Here is a 27,992-nt window from a genome sequence, read left to right as displayed (position 1 = left end):
AGCAGACTCACGCCCCAGCCCCACCAATCCCAGAGCACTGGCAGGGCACTGAGTGCCCTCTCACACAGGTCCCCAGCGCACTGCAGAAAGAGGCGGGTGGTTGTGAGTCATGTTCTGCTGGCTTCGCCACCTATTGGCTGTAACACTTTGTGCAAAATACCCAAAACCTTACCGGACTCGGATTCTGGGGCCAGGTAAGTAAGGGAAATCTCAATCTGAGGTCTCCCCTGGAGTTTCCATTTATCAATTTTTAACCCCATTTCATCAATCTAAATTTGCCGCTTTGGCGATTTCGTCATCTAAAATAGGGATTTCTTATTGATCTATGGTATCATGGCAACCCACTCCAGTATTCGTTGCCAGGAAAAATGCTACGGACAGAGGAGTCCATTGGGTGGCCAAGAATCCGATAGGACTGAAGGGACTGAGCGGTGCACACACACGTACACACTCACTATTAACTGCAGTGGTTTTCCTAAAAGGTACGTGAAACAATGGTGAGTTTAGGAAACAAAGCTGCATCTACGATTCAATGAAATAGGCCTAAAAATTTCTAGTTATGTTGTGTGCTTATTACTTGATGTCTGTCTCACCTCCCTTCCCACCTATACTCCTGGCAAGATGCCATAATAGGTGCTTAATAAATGTTGACTGAACGGAAAGAACATTTTTTTTTATCCTTGGCTCCACCCCTCACAGGCAGTTTGACACAAGTAGAGTCATGTAATCCATTTAAGCTTCGTTTTCCTAGTTCACAAAATGGCTGTAATAAACCCAGAGCCTGGCGGGTACGAGGCTTGAAAGAGGAAGTGTCCTTTTTACCTGTTCTCAGGGCACGAGTACTCGCTCCATAAAACTCCAATCCGATGAAAAGACAAGAAAGGTGTCTTTTTTTTTTTTTTTTAAGAAAACTTTTATAGCAAAATGTATATGGGAAATTTAAGGGAAAGGAAAATCGAAGCTGTTTCATTTTTTTTTTTAAAAAAAGCTTTATTTGATGCGTGTCTGATAAATCGCTTCAGTCGTGTCCGACTCTTTGCCATCCCATGGACTGTAGCCCGCCAAGAATACTTGAGTGGACTGCAATGCCCTCCTCCAGGGGATTGGCACTGGAAACTGGCATTAGGACACCTGGGAAGAACTGGGCGGCTGGTTGGCATCGCTGACTCGATGGACGTGAGTCTCAGTGAACTCCAGGAGTTGGTGATGGACAGGGAGGCCTGGCGTGCTGCGATTCACGGGGTCGCAAAGAGTCGGACACGACTGAGCGACTGATCTGATCTGATCTGATCTGATGTTCTTTCTCGTATTCCAATGATTTCAATCTTTCTTTAGGTCCGAGCTGTCTGTAGATGGCAGAGGAGAGAGAGAGAGAGAGAGAGAGAGAGAGAGAGAGAGAGAGAGAGAGAGACATTAGAAAACGGAAGTCAAATACTGTAACACCTCCCTCCTCCTCTCTGCCCCCACCCCACCCCCGCAATGCTGACGCCTTATCCAGGGTCTGTATAGGGCGTTTGGACCTTCCCAGCCGCCGCGGCACTCACTAGCCTCCGGAACTTCGCAGCGCGTCCGCTGCCAGTCTGGGCTGCTCCGGGCTCCCCAGCCGCTCCCGAGGCGCCCGACGAGGCAGGGAGACAGCGGTTGAACAGCCCGTGGGGTTAAGAGAACAAAGCGGGTCTATTACTAGTGCCAAGTTGTTTACCACACATAATTCCAGGCGACTGGAGGCGAAGGTGTCGCCGCCTTGCCCTTAGAACGTCCCCAGGTAACTCTTGCAACTCAGAGCGATTCAGCGAACTGGCGTAACCAGAGAGGTCAGGGGTGCTCGGGCTCAGGGGTGCTCTGCAGTATGAGAATCTTCGGTTCCAGTCCTATTGTATTTTTTCCCAGACACCCCTTTCCCAAAGCGGCTAATAGCTTCCTAACGTTTCTAGAACAAAATCTGTGTGTGTGTTTTAACATTTATTTATTTGGTGCCCAGGGTCTTAGCTGTGACATGTGGAATCTTTCATCTTCACTGTGGCATTCGAACTCAGTTGTGGTATATGGAATATAGTTCCTTGACCAGAGATGGATCAAATCGGGGTGTCTTGCCTTGGGGAGTCTCAGCCAATGGGAGACCAGGTTGATCTAACATCCTTTTTTGGATTTACTGGGCCACTACCTTATCTGGTCTCTACCCTTCTCTTTGATCTCTGTGTGCTTTCTCCATCTGGCCTTCCCATCTTCTTAACTGGCCACGTTCTTTTTGGAGTAAGTCTTTGCACTTGAAAGTTTCTCTGCCTCCAGTGGCTAATCTCTTCTCATAAGTCTGGTTCTCTGACCACTCTTAAGATAGCCTCGCCTCCTATTCACACTTCACTCTTATCCACCACATTAGTTTTACAAACTCACTCTTCGAAATACACTGTTATGTTGCTTAAAAGTCTAGTTTCCCGGAATATAAGCTCAGTGACAGTAAGACTCCTGTTTTGTCTTGTTCATTTCTGTGCCCGACCTAGACTGGGGCTGATCACACAGTAGGAACTTTGAAAAAGAAAAGAAAGAAAGAAGAAAGGGTGGGAAGAAGGGGACGTGTAGGGACAGAGGAAGGAGGGATCATCCGTACTTGGGTTAAATATCCTAGGTTTGATTATTCATTTGCCTGTGGCCCAATTTGATCATCTAAATCCTTCTCTTCAGCTCCTCCCAGTTCTTACTCCGCTCAACAGCCCTCTGATTGGCCCCTGATCCTATGCCTTCCCTGGACTTCCCTGGTGGCTCAGACGGTAAAGTGTCTGTCAACAATTCGGGAGACCCGGGTTCAATCCTTGGGTCCTTGGGTCGGGAAGATCTCCTGGAGAAGGAAATGGCCATTCACTCTGGTATTCTTGCTTGGAATGGAAATCCCATCAACAGAGGCGCCTGGTAGGCTACAGTCCATGGGGTCCCAAAGAGTCAGACACGACTGAGCGACTTCACTTTCTTTTCACTTTCCTATGACACTGCCTTAGGCAAGCTTCAATTTCAGGAGAGAGAGGGTAGCAGGCTAAAGATGTGCATGCCTCTCATACCCAAGGCGCTGCGCTCAAGACATCTCCCAAAATCTAGAGCTAGCCTCTCCACTCCGTCCTCCTAAGCTCCCCTAGAGCACGAGGAGCCTAGTATCCCAGTTGTGAGCCAAAACAGGATAGGTTTCAGTCTCTTTGAAGTTATGGTTTACCTTAAATTTTCGTGTAATTTCGTATTAATATAATGCTTTAGATAGATAGATAAAACAATTCTGTCTTCAGAAAACTAAGAGTAAAGTTGGTATTTTAGGCAGGTAGGAATGAGGTGGGGGAAAGGGGACCAAGGGAAAAGAAGTTCTTGTGGTTGTAGAAAAAGGCAAGGAGGACCACATCCCCATCATAACAGAATGCTCAAGGGAGGGAAAAGCTTAAGAGAGTGTTTCTCATAGAGTGTAGCAAATCCCAGTGCAGAGTTGGGGAGGTATCCGCTCCAGTTGCCCTCAGAACCCACTGGGGAGCTCTGGAAAACTCCACCGCATTTTGCAACAGAGTAGGGAATGACAGGTCTCTGCCAGACGATGCCACGAGAATCTGACTTTGGAAACCCCAGGGTGGTTCAGCGGTCTTGGCAAACTAATGGGAAAACTGAGAGCCATTGAATGGATGCGGCTGCAGCTCATTTTCGGGAAGAGGGGCCACTCACTAGACCAGGAGCCTCCGGAGTGTTCAGTTCTCCTCAATCTAGTCTAGTTGTGCAGTGAATGTTTAGAGGATGGGAGGCCCGGTTTCTGCGATGGACTTTAACGTGCGGAAATCCATCTTGAGACATCCCGTCCGCAGCCCTAACGTGGTGGCGTGATCGAAGACTGGGGTTGTCCCACGGGTTGGCAGGGTGAGCTAACACCAAATAGCCTACTCTCCCGAGTCCAACTTTCTCTTCTAAAAGTGAATGCTCTGGGAAGCGGAAGCTCTCTGAGTTCAAACTCGTGGATCCACCACCTCACCTGCCGGACCTTCCGCGGAATCTGCGCTGGCATGGCTACCGCCTTCCGTGTCCTCTGCAGCCGCGCGCAGGTACCGGGCGACGTCGCGGTGGCCCCGCTCCTCCGCCAGGTCCACGGGCAGGCGGCCCCAAGCATCGCGCACATCCAGCTGCGCTCCAGCTCGGTGCAGGGCCACCAGCGTGTCCAGGAAGCCCTCCCGGGCGGCGTCGTGCACCGGTCGGGTGAGGGTGGCGGGGTCCGCGCAGTTGGGGTCCGCGCCGTGGAGCAGCAGCAGCTCGGCCACGCGGGCGCTGCCCATCATCATCACCTGCCAGAGACAGCAGAGTGGTCAGGACGGGTGGGGGCAGGGGCAGGATTAAAGAAACTACTTGTAGAACCCCTACTCCCTGCAGATGCGCTGACAATCCGCAAGTATCTAGTTACTACTTTTTTTTTCAGTTACCGACTCGCTTAGCCAGTTCTCCTACCTGTTCCATTTTTTCTTTTTCTGTACACACTGTTATATTCCCCAACATTTTGCGGGGTTCCAGCCACGAACAGAACACTACCAGAGTCATAGATAACAGCAAAAGGGTGAGGAACAAACTGACTTCGACTACAGTCTAACCTCCTGTATTTTATTTTGATATGAAATTATGCAAGGCCCAGAGACATTGTATGGCTCACTGCTGTATGTCCAAGCCCAGAACGTGGTAATTGTTTAAAAGCAAAAATGAAGAAAAAAAAAAAAAAAAAACCACAAAAACTTAATTCTTGTAAAACGTTAAGCTACCCTTGATTTCCCTGAACGTTAAACTTCAATTTCTTGAAGTATAAAATGAAAAAGTTTGTCTAATCAGTCCTAAAATTCCTTCTTCTGATAAGCTAAACAATGTTCCCTAAAGATGTCCATTTCCTGATACTCAAAAGCTGTTAACATATTACCTTATGTGAAAAAAGGGACTTTGCAGATGTGATTAAATTAAGGATTTTGGGGGCAATTAACCTGCATTGTCAGGGTGGGCACAATTTAATTATAAGTTTGCTTATAAAAAGATCTCAGTCAGAGAGAAGATATAAGAATGGAAGCAGAGGTCAGAGAGAAAATGCAGGGGCAAAGAGCCAAGGAATGTTGACTGTCACTAAATGTTGGGAGAGGCAAGGAAATGGATTATTCCTTAGAACTCATAAAGGGAATGCAACCCTGTGGACCCATTTTAGAATTCTGATTTACAGAACCATAAGATAATAAATTTAAGTTGATACTAAATTTGTGGTAATTTGTTATAGCAGAAATAGGAAGACACTTTCCAAGATCACACTCTGAGACTTCATTAAAGAGGAGGTGCTCACCTCATTTGGTTCCTAAATAATCTTTGATGATACAAGAGCATTAACAAAGAGGAATTTTGAAATACTGTTCACACAATCACAGCAACTTTGCGATTTGAGTGTTATACAGTGGGTGGAGGTGATAGACCATTCTTTTTTAGGGTAACCATTATTTGGTTACATTAGCTACACTATATTGAGGAATTACTTATTTTTAGTTGAATTCTGTATTAAACTTGAATTAATTTGTCCAAACCTAGGAATCTTAACAAGTTATACTATGCTTGTTGAGATCTGTCCTGGAGAAAGTGAAACTGATTTAATTTTCAAAAAACACAGAGAAAATTTAAGTGAACCAACTTGAAGCTACAAAAAGAAAAACTAACATAGTGCATTAGAAGAAAGAATTGTTTTAAAAGAAAAACTGGGGAAATTTACACTATTGGATTTCTAATGGATTATGAATTAATTTCCAAAACAAAGGGGCCACACCCAAGGATACCATAATCTTTTGGAAGATCTACTACAAGTGCCAGAGCTCATATATATGTATGTCTCCTTCCATGCTTGTATATAATGCAGGTGAAAATATATTAGATGAACTGGATAAATGAAGTCCTTGGTCTTAGTCATTAAATTGGTTAAAGGTTTTATTATATGCTACAGTATTAAAGTATGAAAAGTAACATATTTAAATCATAATAGTAATCCAAAGCAAAAAGAAAATTAATCATTCAAATGAATATTTCTAGGGTACTTAAGTCAAATTGAAGATATAAATTTAATTTAGTCATTAAAATTTTTCTATAAGTATTTTTAAACACAAATTTGGTTAGGGTTCAAAACTAAAATCATATCCCTTTTGTTGATGCCCTTATCCTATTTAAAAATAATTTTAAATTATTTCTTTTTGTATTTAAACAATAAGGTCTAATATAACATCTTCCAGAACTAGAAGATTGTAACGCCCAGTCTGCAAACTGCTGGCAAAACTTTAGAGATATCCAATTATGAATCACGCATGCATTAAAAAAAAAAAAGAACTCATGCTTCTCTTCTACAACCATTCAACCTTTTTATCTCCAAATCTCTCCACATTTCAAATCCCAAATAATCTCAAATTTGAGGATATTTTATTTTTATTTTTGTATCTAAAAGTATATAAAATGTATCTATTCTATGTAGCATAGTTTGAGGAAAGGACGATTCACTTGTGAAATCACTTGTGAAGTTTCAGGTTGAGTTACTTTTCCTTTGTCTTGTTATGCTGGAGTTTTTGCAGTGTGCATTTTATATAAATATTATTTTTCAGAATCAGAAATTGTCGAAACCTGGAATAAAACTGGAGTGATGGCCAGGAAGAATTCATTTTTAGCTCCAGATTTAGAAAAAGAAAAAAAAAAAACACAGTAAAACGAACTGACAACGCATCCTCACACATACAAAACTGGAGTGGGGAGAGGAGAAATGACATTTTTAAACTATGAGGAATTGAAAACTCCCCAAGAAATTAATCTGTACTAAGTAAGTTTAAAATACCCCAAAAGGTAAGAGACACTCAAGTGGTAGCTAAATTGGCAGCATTATTTCAGGCATAATTGCACTAATTTTTTTTTTCATATATTTCCTAAACAAGCATATATGTTCCTTACTCGGTTAAAAAAAATAATAAACACGGTATGTGGTTGCTTCTGAATAATTTCAATAGACCTTTATTCCAACTTACACAGCAGTAGATTTCCACTGAAATCTCCCTCTCACCCCCACCCCACCCCAACAAAGAAGTCGATCAGCTCCATTCACAATTTTGTAAGTTCGGGGGTAAGTGGTCTAGCCTGTCTTATTGTCTTTATACTCGTACTCCAGACGTTCGTCAATTTCGCATCTCGGTCTATATTAACACACATAGGTTCTCCCTTCTAGATCTTCACACCGTTTTAGAGATCTGAACCCCACGCGCCTTCTCAGCCAACTCCGCGGCCGTCCTGAGCCCCCTGAGAGTCGCCGAGAGGAGGTCTCCGATCCCTAACTCGGTCTGAAAAGTCTCCCCTTTACCAAGAAACGCTTACCTGGTTCTGACTCCATGGCAGACCTCGTCCTCCAAAGCCCTCGCCACCCAGACACCCTGCCGCCCACCTTTCTGCGGCAGACCTGCTGACCCACCTGAATCGCGCTTCGACCGTAACGGTTCGGCGCGTTGGCCGACGCCCCCGCCTCGAGCAGCGCCCGCACCTCCTCAGCCCAGCCCAGCGCGGCGGCGGCGGCCAACAAGTCGGCCGAGGTCTCCATGCTGCTCCCCAATGCTCGCCCCTCGCTTCCTCCCGCCTGCGTCGAGCGCGGGCGGCCCGCCCAGGCAGCTCTCGAGCAGCCCGCCCCTCCTCTTTCCTCCTCCCGGGTTGGCGGAAGCGGCCCCCAAACTCGGCCCCTCGACTCCTCCCGCGGAGTCTTTGCACCCGAGGAGCGCCCTCCATGCGCTCTTCCAGGAGGCGCCCTGTGCTCCCAACGAACAAGACATCTATTAAGTCGCCCCCCGCCGGGCCTCCTCGGTCACAGGTCCGCCGCCCACGCGACCCGAGGCACCGGCCGGAAGCTGTCCGCTCCGGTAGCGCGGCGGGACCGTGAAAGGAGGGCGCCCTGGGACCTCCTCCCCTCCCCCACCCACCCGCGTCCTCGCGGCCGGTCTCCCCACTCCCATCAGAGGCGCACGCGCGGCTCCGAGCGAGTTCATTCCAGCCAAGTGAAAATTCCTCGCGCATACACCCTGCGTGGCATGAGACAACTGCACAGGATTCCTAACTGCCAAGTTCGAACCAGTGTGTTTGGAGTCATAGGCAAAGTTATTGCTTCCTCTTTTAATCAGAAGAAACGGCCAGCTTGTCCTGGCGCTGAGAGCCCAGGATAGGTATGAGCCATTCCACCGTGGAGGCTTTCCTTCTTGGAGAGGACACACTCCCCCTCCAACGCTCAGCACCAGGTTTTCGAGCGCTGGCTCAATTATGTCAGAAATTCTAGCTCAAACATCCCTTCTGGAGAGCTGGCTCACGCGCCAGGCTGTGCCTCCCTCCCTCCACACACATGTAAAACGGATGTAGGGGGAGAGCGTTTCCTAGGCTTGCACAATGCCTGGCACTAGTGCCTAGTATACGGGCTGGCTCCGAGCAGATGAGGTCAATTTAAAAGGGATGGTGGAGATTTCTACCTATAAGCAGATAGGAACATGGTAAGGGTGTCCTTAGGCTTAGCAGGCTCTGTTCTCAATAATTCCTCCTACACCAGAAAACATGCTCATTGCACTAGGGACAAGGCTGCATTCATAGATAATTCAAAAAGCAGGCTCACACACTGTCTTGGTGCCACTTTTGTCCACCTTTCCTTCCTATTAGAAAAACCTTACACTTTTCTTAGTTATAAAATGGGGGGGATAAGAGTTGTCCCTACTTCCTAGGACTGTTTTGAGTTTTAAATGAATTGATACACACATAAGCATTTAGAACAGTATCACACACCTAAGCTAATGCCTGTTAGCTCTTAAATTATCCATTTTGAAGATTTTCTTGTAATCTAGGAGACAGAGAAGGAAATGGTTTGGGTAGAATTACCAGTATTACATATAAAAGGGTAGGCAAGAAAACCTTAATCACTGAAACAATGATGGACATGTTCCAATGACCGACATATTTAATGAAAAGTTAATGCTTAATCTGTCTGCTAGATAACCCAGCTCTGTTTTAAAAGTTATATTTCAATTCCTTTTTGACTCCTCTTGAAGACCCATAATACTTGACTATACTTTCAGTGGCTGCTAGCTTAGGCAACACATGAGGTTTTAAATAATGACAATTAAAACACTCATGGGATCTCAAATCCATTATAAAATCCACAATGCATCACTGTGTTATTTATATTTTCCTCCAGGCACCTCTCAAGTACTAGAGCAACAATGATGTGGAAAATTCAAACTGTGGTAGAACATAATGTAAACATCTTCTAATGTTGCTTAAGGTACTGTATGATAGGGGGGAGGAAAACAGCGGTTGTGGTAATGAGATGGAGGGAACAGATTTCCATTGTAGTATGTTTGGCTTTTTAGACTAATATCAAAATTAGTTATCATCATTAAAATAATGGTTCTTAATCTTAGGGCAGGGAGAATAAGCTGTTGAAAGCTATATACCCTCTCCTCCAAAAATAAAATATACAATTTTATTTAAAAAGTGTGTTTGCTGGCACATGTAACTTTTAGGGAATTCAGAAATTCCTCTAAAATTCAACTATAGATTCCTACATTAGGAACTCTTTAAACTCTCATGCAATATATTGGACTGTTGACGAAGGAAATGGGCGATCGAACAGTATAACAACATCCACTGGATGCATTATATATAGACATAGAGGTTGAGTTTTCTCAAAAGCAGGTTTTAGACAGGTATGCACTAGCTCCAACACTTTCAGTAGAGATTGCTAAAGACTGTGGCATCCTTGTGGAGAAGGCAATGGCACCCCACTCCAGTGTTCTTGCCTGGAGAATCCCAGGGACGGGGGAGCCTGGTGTGCTGCCGTCTACGGGGTCGCACAGAGTCGGACACGACTGAAGTGACTTAGCAGAGCAGCAGTGGCATCCTTGAGTGTGGCCCCTTTGTTCTAGAAATTGACCCCATACTCAGTCAGAAATCTTGTATAAATAGGTAGCTAGTAATAATATGAAAGATTGCCTAGTTTTTCTTTTAAAGAACTACCAAACTCTCAACTAACTCATGTATATTAGATCAGACGTGAGGGGAAAATCTCAGAATAAATAAAATATAAAACCCAGGATCCTTGTGCTGATTATGCTAGTCTCAGATTCCCCATGTGTAAAATGGAGTCATATTTTATGGATTGATAAAGTAAGATGATACATGTCCAAGAGCTTTAAAAATTCTGAAGTTTGTTGGTTACTGTTATTACCCTTCTCAAACTTCCTTCTCTTCGCTGAGAATGACATGGCCTTATTTAGGTTTGTGCTGTTTTGGTAGTTTTGAAAATCTACACTATGAAATAAAAATCTGTCTCAATTCTGACCATTTTTTTTTCCACCATTATTCGCCTCTAAAAATGAATGTTCATTCAGCAAGCTCAAAGGTTAAGGGTAGAGCACTGAGTGTGGCGGGGGCCGGGAGGTGGAAAAGATATTAAATATATGGGGCTTGAGTTAAAATGCCTGGGTTCAAACCTAGACTTTTCACTTAATCGCTCTATAACAAAGTAACTTAATGCACTTGGAGCTCAGTTTCTTCATCTGTATAACTGGGATAATAGTACTTGCCTCAAACAGTTGTGGTAGGGATTAAATGAGGTACTATATGTAATATGTGTAGAAGAGCAAAGAAAAGTAGACACAAGAAAATGAAAACGGAACCAAGCTCATTCTGTGGCTTAGGGGTCTCCATGGATGCTGAAAGCTCATCTTAGTCTTAAAAAATGTGAGTATAAAGATATAAAAGTATAAAGATGTTCTAGGCAGAAGTGAATGCAAAGAGGTTTGGGAAAACAGAAAGTAATTTACTGGGATGCATGTGAGAAGCTGGAAACATAAACTCCTGAAAGAAAAGCCTGCAAAGGAGTCTGTTAAGTGCTGCTTACATGGATCAGAAGGAAAACCAAGAGTGAATGGGATGTCAAGGAAGTGGGGACACGGTGTATAGGCTACTCTTTCACAGGTTAGCTGTGATAGTTCAAGGCAACGTGTGATAAGAGGAGGCAGAAGGGAGGTGGAAGAGGCCTGAGCACACATATACCCTAAAGGAAGAGTGCCGGGTGACAGGAAGAAGTGTTAGGAGAAGAAAGAGAGAGAGAGAGAGAAATTGAGGACACAGGCAAGATAGGGTATTTCTGGGGACCTGAGGCACCTAAAAAGTCAGGAAGAAATGGAGTACAAAGCACAGGGAGTGATCATAAATTTGATGCAGGAGATTCAGCTAGATGTGGGAAGGGAGAAAAGGTCAGGGCAGGGAGGAAGTTGAAACACTTCCTTCTGTGAACAAAGAAGCCTGGCTTGTTTACAGTGATGATAAGATGGTGGGTTAGGAAGTGAGAGTGGTGAAGATTTAGGATATCTGTTAGGAAGAAAGATGGATGGGCTAAGACAGACTTAGAAACTGAGAAGCCTTTCCTTCAGCCTGGAGAACCCAGCTGAGGGTAGGCGACACTATCAGAGGAATGTGTGACTCTTTTATTTAAATTAAAGGAAGCCTTGTGATGATGGTGCTCCTGTGACCCTACAAATCAAAGAATAGTAATTCTAGATGTGAATATTAATTCAACACACCACCAGAGAGAGAAAGAAAAACATTTGAGAAGGTGTTAATAGTATTCTGAAATTCGGTTCTGGTTCTTACAAGCCACTGCAGGATTCACAGGGTATGATATGCATGATATGCACATACATCATTTGAAATCATTATTTTATTAGGAAAATAGAGGTTATTGGATACATAACTCTGACTTGGTGACAGGACTGACAACTGACAGTCTTGATTTCACTATCTGACAACTGACAGTCTTGATTTCACTATCTGACAACTGACAGTCTTGATTTCACTATCTGTTTTTAAAAATTATTTTTAATTGGGGGATAATTGCTTTATAATATTGTATTGATTTCTGCTATATAACAACATGAATCAGCCATAGGTATACATATGTCCCCTCCCTCTTGAACTTCCTTCCCACCTCCCACCCCAACCCACCCCTCTAGGTTGTCACAGAGCACCTGATTTGAGCTCCCTGTGTCATACAGCAGATTTTCACTGGCTACCTAATTTTACATATGGTAATCTATATGTTCCAATGCTCCTCTCTCAATTCATCCCACCGTCTCCCTCCCCTACTGTGTCCACAAGTCTCTTCTCTATGTCTATGTAATGACATGCTTTTCCACTGTGAACTCTTTTGAGACTACTCTTAGCTTCAATGTCCACATCTTTAAAATGGACTCTATCTTGCTCTACCTTTCTATCTCATGAGATTGTTATATCAAGTGAGGCAATATACATGAAAGCATACATCTCTTTACTGTATTTAATATTAGTATTGTTATAAACGAACCATTCAATATATAGCTTGAGGTTAAAAATAAAGAATATAGAGAATACCTTTGGACAGAAACAAAGAAGCCTATTAACTGTGGGGAGAAGAAAAGGGGTATGAAGATAAGCATGTGATTTTCTTTTCATATTCTATGACTTATATTGTTGGAATTTTGTACTATATGCATAAATTAACCATCTAATTAAACAATATCTTTTATTAGACAAATAAAAGTTGTTTTTCTGAAAGCCATTATTCATAATGTTATTTGACAAAGATTAACTGAGTTCGTACTATATGCCAGGTGCTTGGCATATAGTGGACACACTATAATTGTGGACACACACAAAAAAGAAGGGTCCTTAGTCAAGAGGGTGAATTGGTATCAACCATCAACATATTTGATTCTCTCGAGGAGAAAGGTGGTCTGGAATTGGGATGTAGCCTTTAAGGGAGCCTACATTCACAGTATAGGAGAAGGAAGACGCACTCTGATCTGTGCACGTCAGTGTGCACACTGTAGTGTGCTAATACACTTCAGACCCGTGTTATCAGGAAAAAGATGTTGTGTTTCAGGGCCTGGAGAGGTTCCAATAATTAAGGTGATCTCCTTAGGAAACAGCTTATCAGAGCAGGTATACTCAGTTAACAGTGCTTCTAGACATATCTGGGCTGAGCCTGAATAAATGGGCTCTAGGGTTGAATGAATGCAGATGGTGACTGCAGCCATGAAATTAAAAGACGCTTACTCCTTGGAAAGACAGTTATGACCAAGCTAGAGAGCATATCAAAAAGCAGAGACATTATTTTGCCAACAAAGGTCCATCTAGTCAAGGCTATGGTTTTTTCAGTAGTCATGTATGGATGTGAGAGTTGGACTATAAAGAAAGCTGAGTACCAAAGAATTGATGCTTTTGGTGTTGGAGAAGACTCTTGAGAGTCCCTTGGACTGCAAGCAGACCCAATCAGTCCATCCTAAAGATCAGTCCTGAGTGTTCATTGGAAGGACTGATGTTGAAGCTGAAACTCCAATACTTTGGCCACCTGATGCAAAGAACTGACTCATGTGAAAAGACCCTGATGCTGGGAAAGATTGAAGGTAGGAGGAGAAGGGGACGACAGAGGATGAGATGGTTAGATGGCATCACCGACTCAATGGACATGAGTTTGAGTAAACTCTTGGACAGGGAGGCCTGGCATGCTGTGGCCCATGGGGTCGCAAAGAGTCAGACACAACTGAGTGACTGAACTGAACTGAAAGCAATGGAAGAATAATTTCAGTCACCTCTTTTAATGTAGAAAGAGATAGTAAAGTAAAGAAGAGCCCAGGCCTAGCTCTACCACCAACTTTATCACCTTGAGAAAGTAATACTTTATTCTGGCATTGATATCTTCAAGGTGGGCGCAATAACAGCTGTACCTCGAAAGAGACTTGTTCAGCCAAGAAAACTGCCCCTCAAAGTGCCCCTGGGTAAGAATTCTAAGAGCTTAGTGTCCAAGCCTGGCATTTTAAATGGGAAAGAAGAACCTTCTTGGGTAAAAAATAGCAAAGAATACAAGGTTTTCCTTTAATTATTTATTTATTTCCCCACAGGGATAAAATGTAACTTTAGTAGAAAGGGAGATCTCTGAGAAACAAAGCAGATCTCTGTAACAGGTTAGTTAAAAATAGGGAATGTGACCCCAGAAATTATATCTTTGGAAAATTCAAGACAGAGGCATGTTTTCTTCTCCTCCAACTTTTTTTTTAAAACTATTCTCTAGTTAAATTCAATACAGCACAATTACTGAGTATCTGTTATGAATAGGGCACTCTTTCAGGGACTCTATGATTTTTCACTTGTACTCCGAATTATTGTAAAATTTATCTTCCTGCTCAAACAGGATGTGGGCAAAGAGCACAAAACACAAATTCTCTTTAACTTATTATAAACCTGATGCATAATTATAGATAAGTCCCAATTTCTCAGTCTTGGTTTCCAAAGTATTAATTGGGTGTAGAATCTGCAGTACCTATCATCATCTTCCCAAGATGATTTTGAGGATAACTTCTAAGTATATGTTATACAGCAGCTGTCTTCTCCAAAGTGTGTGCAAAACATATGTGATTTTAAATCTATATAAGGAGTTTACTATTAAAACTATTTCTAGAGTGGACTCTTGTGATATGAGGACTCTATAAATCATGAAAATGATTAATCTCTAACTAAATTGTTTTATAAATGTCTGTTTTTGTTTGTTGATAAGTTTCTTTTGTTGAATTACTTATACTTATCTGTAGCTACTTAGCAAGTTGAAAAAACTAAAAGGTAGCACTGTATGTGTGTGTGTGTCTCTCTCTTTTTATATATATAGTATGTGTATATATAAATATATAATATGTATTTGTGTGCATACATGAATAATTTGTTTATATGCACAGAATATGGAGAATTAGAATTAGCCTCATCCTGAGGGACAAAATAAGTAAAGCATATAATCAGAAGAGAGAGAAAGAAGTAAATAGAAATAAGAGAAAATTCATTCCAAATTGCCAAGAAAATCATAATGGCTACCATTATTGAACCCCAACTATGTGATAAGCATTAAGCAGCTTTAATTAGATACATTATTTCTAATCCCACCACTATCCTGTGGGATAGAGAGTATTATCGTTCTTTCATAAAACAGAAAAAAAGAAGCCCAGAGTGCTTAACTCACAATGCACAAGGAGATGCAGTTCAAGTTCAAGGTTCCCAGTTCCATCTGAGAGATGCACACTCTCCCCACTAGGTCTCCCTGCTGATTGATTTGTACAGTATGTAGTGGACAACTCAGCAGTGTTTTCTCTTCTCTGAGAACTGTGCCATCAGGCAGGTTGTGAATTTTGGACCAAGGTGACAGGATCTCCACTTTTGGGAATTACCATGCTTCTGTGTGATTATTCCTGGCTAATAATACACATGGTGACAGAAATTTGGATCTTGAAGTCCCCTCAAAGTCACTTAATCCAGTCCTCTCATTTTTGAATGACTTCTTCCTGATTATAGTTCACATATGCAAAAAAAGTAAGAAATGAGCTTTATAAAGAAAATGAAAAATTATACTACATAGAAACAAGAACAGCATTTTGAAATATTTCCTTCCTGCCTTTTATCTTTGCTCAGTTCTTGTGGATATAACACAGTTTTGAAATGAACTTTTCCTCTTACTCATCGTTAGAGCATTTTCCCAAATTCTCCAAAATCACTTTATAAACACTACTTTTAATTTGCTGCAACATACTCTACTTGGGGGAAAATGTTTACCTACCGATGCCCCTGTTGTCAGATATTTAAGATTTTTCAAAATTTTTGCAATAAATAGTATTGCAGGTTTTCAAAAAGTATAAGTCTTGTGATACATATTAAAAATTGTTTTTTAAAAAGTTACCCCTTTGATTTATAAATAGAGGGGTAGTGCCTTGCCATGGTTACTCAGCAAGTAAATGATTCCTGCAGATCTTAAACCCAATCCTCCTTTATGTTCTTTCTTGGGCCACAGCAACTTACTCTGACCGTGACAAATGTGGTTGGTGAGGATGTCAGCCACACCCTTAAATAATGATCTTGGAGAAGACACAAATGCAACATAGGTAATGGGACAATCTTAGTTTTTATACTCAGGTAGCCCGCATCCTTCATTGATCAGTTCTGCGGACTTGAATAAATGACATAAACTTTCTGAGCCTCCATTTCCTTACCTCTCAAAGAGGGGAATAAAACATATCTCATAGGGTTATTATAAAGAATATAGAATGTCAGATATAGAAAAATCCAGGTACACAGTAGGCTCTCAATAAATGGAACTTCTTTTCTTTTTTTTTTTAAGGATATGATATTTACTATCATCTTATTTATTTAGGCCATCTGTCAATTTTTTTTCTCATTATTGTACATTCTGGCAGGTATCTGTGGATTGAACAAGCAAACTGCTTTCCAAAAGGTGTGATTAATTCTGTCCTCTTTGAATTCTAATCCCATGAAAACAGAGCTTCTTTGTAATCACGTTGGCTGTATTATAATAAAAGTATGTCCACAAAATCTTTCATTAAATCATGGTAAGTAAGAAAGGAGTGTGTTACTTACATTCATTCAGTGTTTCCTCTCCATTCATTGCCACCCACCACCATTCCTTGGATTGCAGTTCAAGTTGAAAGTACAATGGAGAAACTATAGGCAAAATTGTAAAGTTTACCTTCTCTAAGCTTCTATTCCCAACCTCCCTCTTTTTCCTCCTTGATGGGATAGATTTTCTCCTTTCAAATATGTGTTGCTGTCTTAATTGCTAACCTTGAAGACATACAGTATTCCAGCATATAGTATGCTGATGCTTGTAGGTGTTAGTATCAACTTGAAAAAGTGAAACTCACAGAGAAGTAACATTGTGTTTAGTTTTTACTCTTGGTGGAAGTTGAGTGTTCATGGTTGATCAATAGGGTTTAACAATGATTTAGGATACTCTAATTTCCAGTAGCCTAATACTCGAGTATTCTAATACATCTATTTTGAAGCTTTCCTCTTCAAAGGGAGACTTAGTTACCACCCTCCCCACAACTATCCTTTAAGAGCAGACTGTCTTCTTGGGGTTCTAGAGTCTAACTGTTATCTTCATTTTTTTTTTTCCTTTCCTGGACTTCTGAAAATTCTGAAGCCAAACTACCCTCTGATATTGTAAAAGATCATAAGAAAATTTTCTGTGTTGGATCACTCTTCCTGGAGTCACATTCTTTACCCACTATGGAATTAAACTGCTCTGGAAGGAATCAACTTCATGATCACATAGGTCAATTCTGAATGAATCATAAAATGCTTTCTATTCGTGTTTTAGCACCTTTCACTTACAGATTTAACAGTCCCACTTATGCTTTTCCCTTGAGACTCTAGATTGAAGATATACTTTTATAGTTCTCTATCTTATGGTTAAGATGATAACTCTCAGACTTCATTTTTCAAAAAATGATAACAGGATATTTTTTATGTTTATGCTACACTAATTTTATACACCTAGGTCAATTTTGCCCCAGGAAGTATATTCAATATATTTTGTCTCTTTGATATCCTACTAAACGTGAATAAGAATAGTTGGAGGTTATCTTCTAAGGCAGACATTTTGAAGGTTTTGAGGATGACTTTAACATTTCTTCCCCACTTTCTGTCCACCACACACACACACACACACACACACTCAAATACACACACACACTCACACACACAACCCTATGCATGCACATTTTTTACCAAAGAACTTGTAGGAAAATCTGTGCAAAAATTATTGATTCAGATATACTTCAGCAACCTTTCTGAAGGAATCAAGAACCCATTATGTGTGTTCCCTCCAAAAATTATTATTTGGGGTTATTAAATTTTTTGATAAGTTAAAGGCAAGTTAATAACTTTTTTCAATTTTCTAAAACCAATTTAATTTCTTATTTTAGAAAACAGAGGTTCACGACTATTGTTAATACCTGTTTAATAATTATGAATACTAGAAACGTTTGGGATCACACTATAAAGGCCATCATGTAGGGATTATTTAAAACTTTATACTGATTTTCTGTACAAACTTACCTGACACCTTGGAATACATCAGTGATTTGAATAAATAAATATATGTTTATTATGATATGCATGTTCTTTAAAACGGAGTTCAGGAATTCCTAGCTACTCTAAATAATTATAGTTAAGAAGGCATTTACTGTAAAAGTGAACTAATGTGCTTTTAAGGATGTAGTTTAATTAGGCACTTTAATAATAACTGACAAATGTATGTGATGGATTGAAAGTTTACAATGCCTCTTTACATGTGCTATTTGTACATGTACTAGTTCTTACTGGATGAGTACTGGAGGGTACCACCTCAGGTTTACAGATGAGAAAATGGAAGCACTGAGAGTTTTAAGGATTTAGTCCTAATACCACACAGCTAGTAAGTAAAAGAAATGGAATCTAATCACAGACCACATATTCCAAGAAAGTGACATTTCTACTTTGTGCTTCAAGTGACCCCTACGCTGGTGCATAGGTTTCCTATTTATTGATCTTAAATTGAAGTGGAAGTGAGTAATTTAATTTATAAAGAAGTTTTGAGTTAGTTTTATTCTGGGCAAGATACAAATTTCTAAAATGTTAATCTTCTTGTTTTATTATGAGATTGAATGGCTTTTAGAGCCTAGAAGGGACTTCAGTTATTAAACTGCCTTATTTTTCAGAACTTTTTCATTCACCTAATCAATATATATTTGCTAGAATATATGTAGCTAATGCTGAATAAAATGTAGATCCAAGAGAGTTAAGCAATTTACAAAATAACTAACTATAAGAGATGGAACTGACACTATATGTATACATTTATATATATAAATGTATTCACTCAAGAGGCAGTTATAAAGGGCTAAGTTAGGGCATTTGGTGCAAGAAGCACACCTAGTTGAATTTGGCATGTTACTAGTCAATGACTTTTGACAGACCATTTGCAACCTAGTCTATGAAATGAGAGAATAAAACCCCTAAAACAAAAGGAAAATGTGACCATTAAATGAAATAATATAAGTTGATGTCCTCTATCACTGTTAATAATCTCCTCATAATTATTTTGAGGAAAAAGAGAAAGCAAACTTGACCATATACTTTTAGAAGAAAGTTTCAACAAGTTTCTTTTCAAAAATTGTGTTACACAAAATAAATTCAGTTTCAACTATTCAGTATGTAAATTGAATGGAGTAAAATTCAAAGTGTCCATGTTGCATGTACATGTAACAATTATTTCAGAGTTAAAATATACTGCTAGTTCTATAGGCTGGTAAAGATTTGCAACTGGGGGGATACCCTGTTTTGGGATAGTTGCTGTTTCTTTAAATTGGGTGAAAGAGTTGTACAATTGCTGAGTCAGATGATCTGGCAGCCAGAGAGATTCAGAGCAAGAAAATGGTGGCACTCAAAAAAAGAAAGTAAAACGTAAGTTCCCCCCCGTAATAAACCAGCAAACTAATAGGGGTAACATTAGAAAAATGTAGTTTAAAAGCAGAAAAATTATGACTATAATTGGGAAAGCATAATATTGTAGTTTTACCTATAATTGCAAATTCTTTTTAAGCTTACATTATTTGTAAATATATTTTCTCCTCACCAATGTGTTTTTACAGACACAAAGACCCATCATTTTGTCTATAAGTGCTTTATTCTGTTATGGGTACATTTTACTGTAATTTGCCTTGATCATAAATAAATATAATTTAAACTTGTAAAATACTTCTATGTTTTCTTTCCCTTCTCTTACATAATTTTAGTGTGTTATGTTTACTGCTTGATTTCTGATTTGGAAAATAAAATAAAATGAAAAAAATCCCTTATTACTTATTACTCTATCTATCTAGCACTATCCATCCTATGTAAACAACAGTAAGTATATATAGTGCTTCAAAAAGATACCATTAATGTCTTTTGTGGAAAATTTCTGTCTGGTGCTACAAACTTTAATGCACAAGTATATCTTATTTCATCCTTTGCCCTCAAATGTGTTCTGATTGTAGAGACCTGACATCTAAGAGACGATCTTCTCCAAGTCACATGAAGAATCACATAATACTAATAAAGGGTTCCCTTCATTTGGTAAAATAGCTCCTCCGATGAATTCTTTAGATTCTCAATGTCCTACCTGGGACCCAAAGTGTGATTCTAAAGTTTTAAATCTTATCTAAAAGTCTGAATTTCAATTTAAAAGTAAATAATAAAAAATAAGTTAAAAAAAAAAAACAATTTGGCCATATTTGTCCCAAGGAGCTATCTCTTAACAGAATCCCCCTTAAATGCTTTAAAATGCAGGTTATTGGGACTCCACAGCAAATCTGCTCAGTTAGATATTCTGAGAGTGAATTCCAGAAATACGTATTTTAAAGAGCAGTCCAGGTAATGATGCTGCTGATAACCTTTGCCTTACTTCTTTAACTTCACTAATTATTCTCATGATTAACTTAAAAAAAGGCATATTTATTTACACCACTCTGATGGCATAGCTTTGTTAGTTTCAATTTGTTTAAGAGATTACATATCTTTGTTCATACAGTGCTGAACCTCTACAATCTACAAAACTTTCCTTCCTTGAGAAAAAAACACCTACTGGCTGTGCAACTATTTAAATAAATTCTGAGATTTTCTTTTTAAAGGTAAAGGGGGAAACCGAGAGCTAGTTGAAGAAGAATTAAAAAGTCATTTGTAATAAAAATTTTAAAATCAACTTATTCTTTTCCAAAGGACCTCTGAGGCACTGTAATTTTCAATCTTGTAGTTGACACTAATTCTTCCTTTCTATTACTTCTGATTATGTAGTCCTGCCCAACTGCAACAATCACTCTAGTTTTTATGCAAACAACACTGACAAGCAGAGATTATCTTCAATCCTTCTTTCTTTAAAAAGCAAATGTTATTGACATATAGTAAGTTCAACAATTGTCAATACACATGGGATTTCTGAACAAACATTGAAAGACCATGAATTAGGATTTGGAGCCTCTGCTGAGGCCCCCAGTTGGTGGGCATTTTCTAAGGTGGAGTAGTCTTTAAAAAGAACTCCCTTTTCCTACTAAACAAAATATTTATTACTAAGGTTGTCTCCATCAGTTGGCTTGCTGACATAGAAGTTGACCTTATTTTCAAACTTACTTTTTTTTCACTCTGATAAATGATATCTTTTTAATGTTTTAACTGAAGGAAAAAAGTTTTCAAATATGAGGAAAGCTTCAGTATAAGAAGAAACCTATTGCGAGACCGTATCACTAGAAGAATATTACGGACCGTTCTTTATACCACCTTGCATCCCAGACAGAGAAACAAAGAAATCCAGGCCTGTCAACACTCTGGTTGCCCCCTAGCCTGGAAGGTAAAGGAATAGTCGCCAAAACTTAGAAGTGCACCTCGGAGTGAACCTGTCCCATCCCGCTCCCACTCTTGGGGGTGGGGGCGGGGAGGCCTAGTCAGTTTCAAGACGGAGAGGTGACCCAGAGATGTCCCCTGTCATACTTTTACCCCTCTGAAAGCCATGAAGCCCACTCAGATTCCACTTGCCCCCACGCCTCTCTCACCTCTGTCAGCCCGCGTCCTGCTCTGCGTTTAACCCTTTCTCTGCTCTGTTACTTTGATGAAATATTACGTGCGGAAATAGCTGCGGCGAGGAGCATCAGCGAGGCCCAGGGAAGGCTAAAAGTAGAAAGGGTGCGAAAGGGCGGAGTTGGGTGAGGGTCTGCGTCTAGCTCTAGCTGGAGGGTCCTACCCCAGCGGCAATAGCATCCGAAGCATCTCTAAGAATTGATACGGTGGGGTAAGAGTCAAGGTGGGTGGCTGGGGTTGAGAAGCGAAGGGGCCGGTTCAGAGCAACTTCGAGTCTCACGTCCTTCTAGACCTCACGTTGAGGTCCTGGCAACAACCGTGGGGACCCCAGCCTAGCTTTGGGAAGTGGCAAGCCCCACCTTGAAGTCGTCTAGAGAGGACTTGGGAGAAGGGATCCGGAGAAGGGGGCAAGTGCTAGAACCGGAGAGGCCTAACACCCAGGCGACTTGAAAACTGGTAGAGCCATCCATTTATCAATTATTTAAAAACGAACTACGTTGTGAATAGGGACAGCGTTCCCTAGAGTCAGAACCCTCACAGACTCTCTCCAGACCTTAAAGGCACCTTCTTACATAGAATATTTGTGCAATAGAATACTTTCCTCATCCTTTCTAAGTAAGGTCTTAGTTCACTGAACTGTAGGAAAATAAGGTTTTTATCTTTTTTTTTTTTTAACTGATGATGGTCATAGTACTTTGGAAAACTCAAAAGTATAATGAAAAAACAAAAGACCACCAACCATCTTGAGGAAGCCACTATAAATATTGTGTTACTGTGTGTGTGTGTGTGTGTGTGTGTGTGTGGAGAGAGAGAATTAAGAATAAGAATTGTTTACTGTTTCTGCTTTAAATCTTGCTTTTAAAAAATCACTTAACTTTATAATATAATAATTTTACATTCTATTAAATATTCTTCAAAAACATGATTGCCTATAATGATCCAGATCTGAAATATTTCAGACCTAATTCCAGAGTATAATTCAAAATAATTTAACAATGTGATTGCTAGAATTTTAGGCAATTTTCAATTTCTTGCTACTGTTTATTTGTATCAATTTTTGTCAGTATTTTTCTTTCCTTAAGATGATGCCTACTTATAGAAAAGCTAAATAAAAATGTATGGATATTTAGAAGCTCTTGATATACAATGTAAAAAACGTTCTTGCCAGTGAGGTGTTTAGGAAAGTGCATTAATCTTCAGTCAGTAAACAGACACAGTATTAATCATCAGGTATGTGAAAATCAGAATCTAGAGAGCTGTAGGGTTTTTTTTAAAGCTATTCAATATTAGAATTTTATGTTTAGAAAATGAAACTATACCCATTGTTTACATAATTTAAACTACAGAAATAAAACACCACTAAAACTTTTTATCAGGCTGGATTTTGGAGCAGAGAGGATTCTCTGGCCTAGAGTGTTTTAGGATGGAGTAGGGTAAGTGAGGTTGTTATGCTTTTCAAAAAGAACTAAAGGTTTTAGAAGCAAAAACACTGGGCCAAATGTTCAGCCTTCTTTGAAGAAAGTATTTTTTGAGATGATATAGATCACTTTATTATTAGGAGTCACTCACACGTTGGGAAAATGGTTTAGCTTAACTCTATCATGGTAGTTACTAGTGATAAACTAATACGTAATTAGCAGACCTGTAAAATATTGTGGACGCAGACAGCAATAGGCTGTGTTGAGAATGGGCATTTTAAAATTTGAGCCCCCAAAGAAGTAAATGAATATTGTCTTATTTCTGATAGCTAGAGATCATGTACACATTGGGAATAATGGTTTACTAACTGTATAGTGCTTACCGTGAGAGAACACTATGCCGTTAAAGGAGGGGAAAAGCCCTAAGAGTTCCCAGATAGCAGTAAACAAATAAATATTTAATTTCAGAAAAGTATGACTATTTTATAAATACACCAAGGTAGAGGTAACAAGTCAATTAGTGTAATTCATCAGGCATGTATGGATAAGAAACTAGTAACATGAAATTTTATTATATACAGTTTCCAGTCATATAAAAAAGTCATAATGAATATATTTGCAAAACTATAAAACTATGTTAAACTAACAACACCATACCAGTCAGCGTTAATGTTAAATAATTCATACAAGTTATATTTTTAGCACTGTGGCTCTCAAGGAATTGTATGAGTCCCAACATAATTACCATCCACATATATTGTTAAATCAGCACAACCATAGACATAATATATATAATTACATGCCATTTATAATGAATACTTCCAGATGTTTTTTATATATGTGTAAAATTTCATATAAGAAGTTGGAGAATTGCACATATTTTCAAAATATTCTATTTTTTCTAAGCCATGTGTTCTGACATCAGATATTTGCTGAAAATTGGGCTTTTCATATGATCATCATATGATCAATGCATTTTTTAAACAGCTTTCATACCTGAAAATTGACTTATACCTAAATAACGAGAAATAAATGGCTATTTAAAATGAACCTACCATTTTTATATTTTAACTCTTTATACAACAAATATAAAATGAATATTTCTCTAACTTAAAATAATCGCAATATTATCCTATGTACTCCTAAAATAGAAATCAAGTAATTACAGAATTTACATAGGTTACAAATCTCTACTTCGTTACTATAAGTTTTTGGATGCAACTTAATAATTTAAATAAAATAGCTTTATATAGAGAATAATATTAAAAATGAAGATATTAAAAAACATATTATAATGGCTAAATGCTTGCTGGTACAGATAAAGCACCGTTTGAAAAATGGGATCCTGTTAGTGTTTTAAAATGAACTGAAATCAAATCCAGCAACACCCCTTGAAATTTTTTACAAGCTACTTCTACTAATGCTCAAAAATAACTGACCGTTAATAAAAATATGAAAAAGAAAATGTGTACTTTCCCAATCAATTGTTTGTAGATTTTCGCCAATAGAATTGAGGCACCTAATTAAACACGGATAGTGTTAACAGTTTTACATTTACATGTCAAAAATTCTAACGTTAAAATAAAAAAATAATTCCCCCCTATGCTGGCCTTTGCTTTTTTCAAAACACATATTTCCAGGGAAATAACGCCACAAGGAAGGCCACAAAAATGAAGCCTCATTAAATTGTTTTTGGGTTTTTCATCCTGGTTCTAATTAGCACTCTCTATATTGTAACTATATATATATTTTTCAACTATTCTGGTCATAGGAAATTACATCGACTGTGTAAAGAATTATCTGATGTGAGGACACAACTACCTAGATTTCTGTTTTTCAAGAAGTAGGCCTCATTTTGGGCCTTTTAGTTGGGGCCTGAGATGATTAAAATATGATCGATGTCATCCTTGGGCTCCGCACTGCAGTTCTGGCTTCTAAACATATGGGCATTGTCCCGACTCCTTTAGATAACACCAGGCCGCTAAAAAAGAAATCTCCATCTCACTACGAAAGTCAATCTCTCCTTTGACTTATAAAAGCAAGTGATTGCTCCTCTTAGAAGTTACTGATCCTGCGATCAATATTACTATTTTGAGAGTAACAGTAATATTTGAGGGTGCGAACCCCCACCCTCAAACCTCTTCCACTACCGCAAGGAGAGAGGGTTGACCCGGCAGGAAGAAAAAAGGCGGCCTCCAGAAATCTAAGACCGTTAGTAATACTTTCCTTCAGGGCACAATAAAGTGCTTTTGAAATACACCTTGTGTGTGGATGTGTGTGTGTGTTTACTGATTCCCAGTCAGGAAATTCAGGAGTGACTGACTTCTAGAGTAGGTTTAGAATCTCCCAGTTTCCCCCAGAGTTTCAGGAACTTAATGAGGTGTGTGAAGGGGGCTCCGGGCTCACTCAGCATGCTGGGAGAACTGCACCTAGGAGAAACTGTAACTCGTATGGGGAGAAAGTGGAAGGAGCCACCAACCCCCGTAACAGCCTCCTCTAACCTCGTCCGGAGGTGACTTATCTGTGCAATAGATTACATCAAACAAAATCACCCAAGGGCCGACTGCGCCCCGGGATTTTCGAGGCCTTTCCTACCTGGTCTAGGATGCATCGCTGCGCTCTGCGCTGGCTCCTCACTAGCCATCAGCACGAGGGCCACAGCGGCCCGCACACTCGGCGCTGCCCACTCACCCGCTGCCCGCGCGATGTGCACCACGAAAATCCTGACTCGTGGTGGGCCGTTCGCGCGCCGAATCCTCACTGTAATCAAGAACCGGCGCACCATGTTCTCGCCGCCTCGGAGCTCGGCGACCGCTGCGCCGCCTTTTGACTTCAGAGGTAGGCAGCTCGGCGCCCGCCCCCCAAGGATCGCAATCTGAGACCCACGCGCAGCCGCCCGCCCATCCCCGCCCCGCAGGCGCGCCCCCGCCCGGGCCGGCGCGCGCTCGCTCGCCCCCAACCTCCTGGGAGCCGAGAACCGTTCTGCGCTCAGCGCGCGCGGGAAAGGCGGGCTGAGGCGCCGGGCGGCGCGCGCGCGGGAGGCTAGCTTCCTAGGTTCCTCTCTCGCCCGCGCACCTCTCCTTTCCCGCCTTGTCCACACTGCCCCCCTCCCCTACCCCGCCACCTTCCCACCCAGCGCGCGGGAGCGCCACGCGGTGACAGCTCCGGGTCCTGACGCCACAACGCATCTCCAGGCAGCCCGCCCCCCTCGCAACATCCGTCACCTGACCCGGCCATATCAGGAACCGCCACGGTCCGGCTCGCGTCCCTGCTTCCCTGACCCCCTTCCTTTATTCCTCGCGCCCCTCGCTGGGGTGGGGAGGTCCTCCCTTTCTTCAAACCGGATTATTTAAAAAACAAAAAGAAAAAAAAAACCGCAAAGTCATCTCCTGGCTCTATCCGCCTTTCACGAGGCTGGATGTCAGTTTTTGAAAGAAATGGCGCTACGCTCCACTTCTAGATTTGGGAAACCAGCGGAATTAAAGGAAACTGCTGCGACATCTGGACACTGCGTGGCGCTGGCGCCGCTGGAGCGGCGGGCCCCGCTCCGGACCAGGTAGGCGGAGCCGAACCCCAACTCCCGCTGGGTCGGGGCGCCCCTTCCCCTCCCAGCTCCACGCGCTGCGGAGGGTTCTGGGCTAGGCCAAGAGTCCATTCACCAGGCAAATTTTATTTTCGGTTTTGACATCCCGCTCAGCGAAGCATCTGAACGCTTCTTCCTCTTTCCTCCTCCCGCCGTGCTCCCCTCCCCCACGGCTGCTCCCCGTTCTCCGAGTGTCCCTGCGTCCACCGCTCCTTCCTCCCGCAGCCTTACCCCCCTCCTCCTCCGGCCCCACGCTCGGACACGCTTCCCTCTCGCTGCCCGACTCCCCAGCACGGTCCCTCTTCTCTCTCCTCGCCTCCCTCCCTACCTCCCCCATCTTTTCTTCCACATCACTGATCCTTTCTTTCTGGACACCCCCCAACCCCCTCTCTGTGCTGCTGTGGTCCACCCGGCACAGGAAAGCGGGGGAAGAAAAGGAAAGAGCCGCATAAAGGAGGTTGGGGGGAGGTTGAGTCGAGGACACCGAGGCGGCCTGGGGACACTCAAGAGCCGGTTCCGGAGCGCAGTCGGACTGGTCCCGGCTCCCGGGCTAGAAAGAGCTTTGACGCGGGCTCGCCGGCTCCCCGAAGGCGAGTGGTCCAGCCCAGGACGCCGCTTGCAGGCGGGCGGCGCTGACCCGATGTCCCCAGCTCCTCGGCTCCGAAGTCGTTCTCGATCGGCCCTGAACCTCGCGGGCTGGAGGCGCGGCCTGGTCGCTCGGCGTGGAAGAAAGGGTGTGGGACTAGGCCCAGCCTTCGGAGCCTGAAAGGTGGACCACATTGAAGTGGCTTCTTTTTTTTGCTTGTGCCCGAGCCTAGTGGCCGAGCTGCAGAAGTGGATCCCTAGTGAGAAAGGCGACAGGTCCTCTGGAGCAAACGCCGAGCTCTTCACTATCTGGAGGAGGCAAGTGGGACTCGGATGGTGCGAGCCACCGTACTGTAACGGTGAGGCCAGGTCCAGCTGCACTCGGGCTGCTTCCACTCCCCATCCCTCACTTCCGCACAGGACGCAGCCTCTTGACTGGCCAGTTGAAGTGAGACTCAGGGGCCAGGCTTAAATGTTTTTGTTTAGTTGCTAAGTCACGTCTGACTCTTTGAGACCCCGTGGACTGGAGTCTGCCAAGCTCCTCTGTCCATGGGATTTATGAGGCAGGGATACTGTAGAGGGTTACCGTTTCCATCTCCAGGGGATCTTCCCGATGCAGGGATCGAATGGGTGTCTCCTGCGTCTCCTGCACTGGCAGGAGGATTCTTTAGGATTGAGCCACCAGGGAAGCCCCAGGCTCAAATAGCCACTCTAAATAAATTACAAATGCACCTCTCCAGACTTTCCTGACCATCCAGGCTCCATGCTGAGGCTGCTTACGACAGAATAAATGTGCTTTCTCTGCTTACGACAGAATGAATGTGCTTTCTCTGCTTGTGACAGAATGAATGTGCTTTCTCTTCACAAGGTTAGCTCGTTCTTCTTCAGGTCTCTTCTCAGGTATCCGCCCT

General features: G+C 41.6%; 1 protein-coding gene across 5 annotated transcripts; it reads right to left on the bottom strand.

Annotated features, from left to right (window-relative positions):
- Window positions 1-955: 955 nt before the first annotated feature.
- Window positions 956-26,456, bottom strand: CDKN2A (cyclin dependent kinase inhibitor 2A). Of its 5 annotated transcripts, none has more exons than XM_010807759.4 (3): window positions 7,469-7,694; window positions 3,995-4,301; window positions 956-1,346 (listed from the first exon to the last, which is right to left on the bottom strand). In XM_010807759.4, the coding sequence occupies exons 1-3, from the start codon at window positions 7,592-7,594 to the stop codon at window positions 1,321-1,323; spliced, it is 459 nt and encodes a 152-aa protein (XP_010806061.2). In that variant the 5' UTR covers window positions 7,595-7,694; the 3' UTR covers window positions 956-1,320. The 5 variants fall into 5 exon arrangements, with proteins under 5 accessions (XP_010806061.2, XP_059745347.1, XP_059745345.1 ...); XM_059889364.1 differs by lacking the exon at window positions 7,469-7,694 and adding an exon at window positions 26,138-26,456 and having other exon boundaries at window positions 957-1,346; XM_059889362.1 differs by lacking the exon at window positions 7,469-7,694 and adding an exon at window positions 25,605-25,691 and having other exon boundaries at window positions 957-1,346.
- Window positions 26,457-27,992: the final 1,536 nt, after the last annotated feature.

The sequence above is a fragment of the Bos taurus genome, chromosome 8 (genome assembly GCF_002263795.3).
Source record: "Bos taurus isolate L1 Dominette 01449 registration number 42190680 breed Hereford chromosome 8, ARS-UCD2.0, whole genome shotgun sequence".
In the NCBI taxonomy this organism is placed as follows: Eukaryota; Metazoa; Chordata; class Mammalia; order Artiodactyla; family Bovidae; genus Bos; species Bos taurus.
This window is presented reverse-complemented; position numbering and strand designations above follow the sequence as displayed.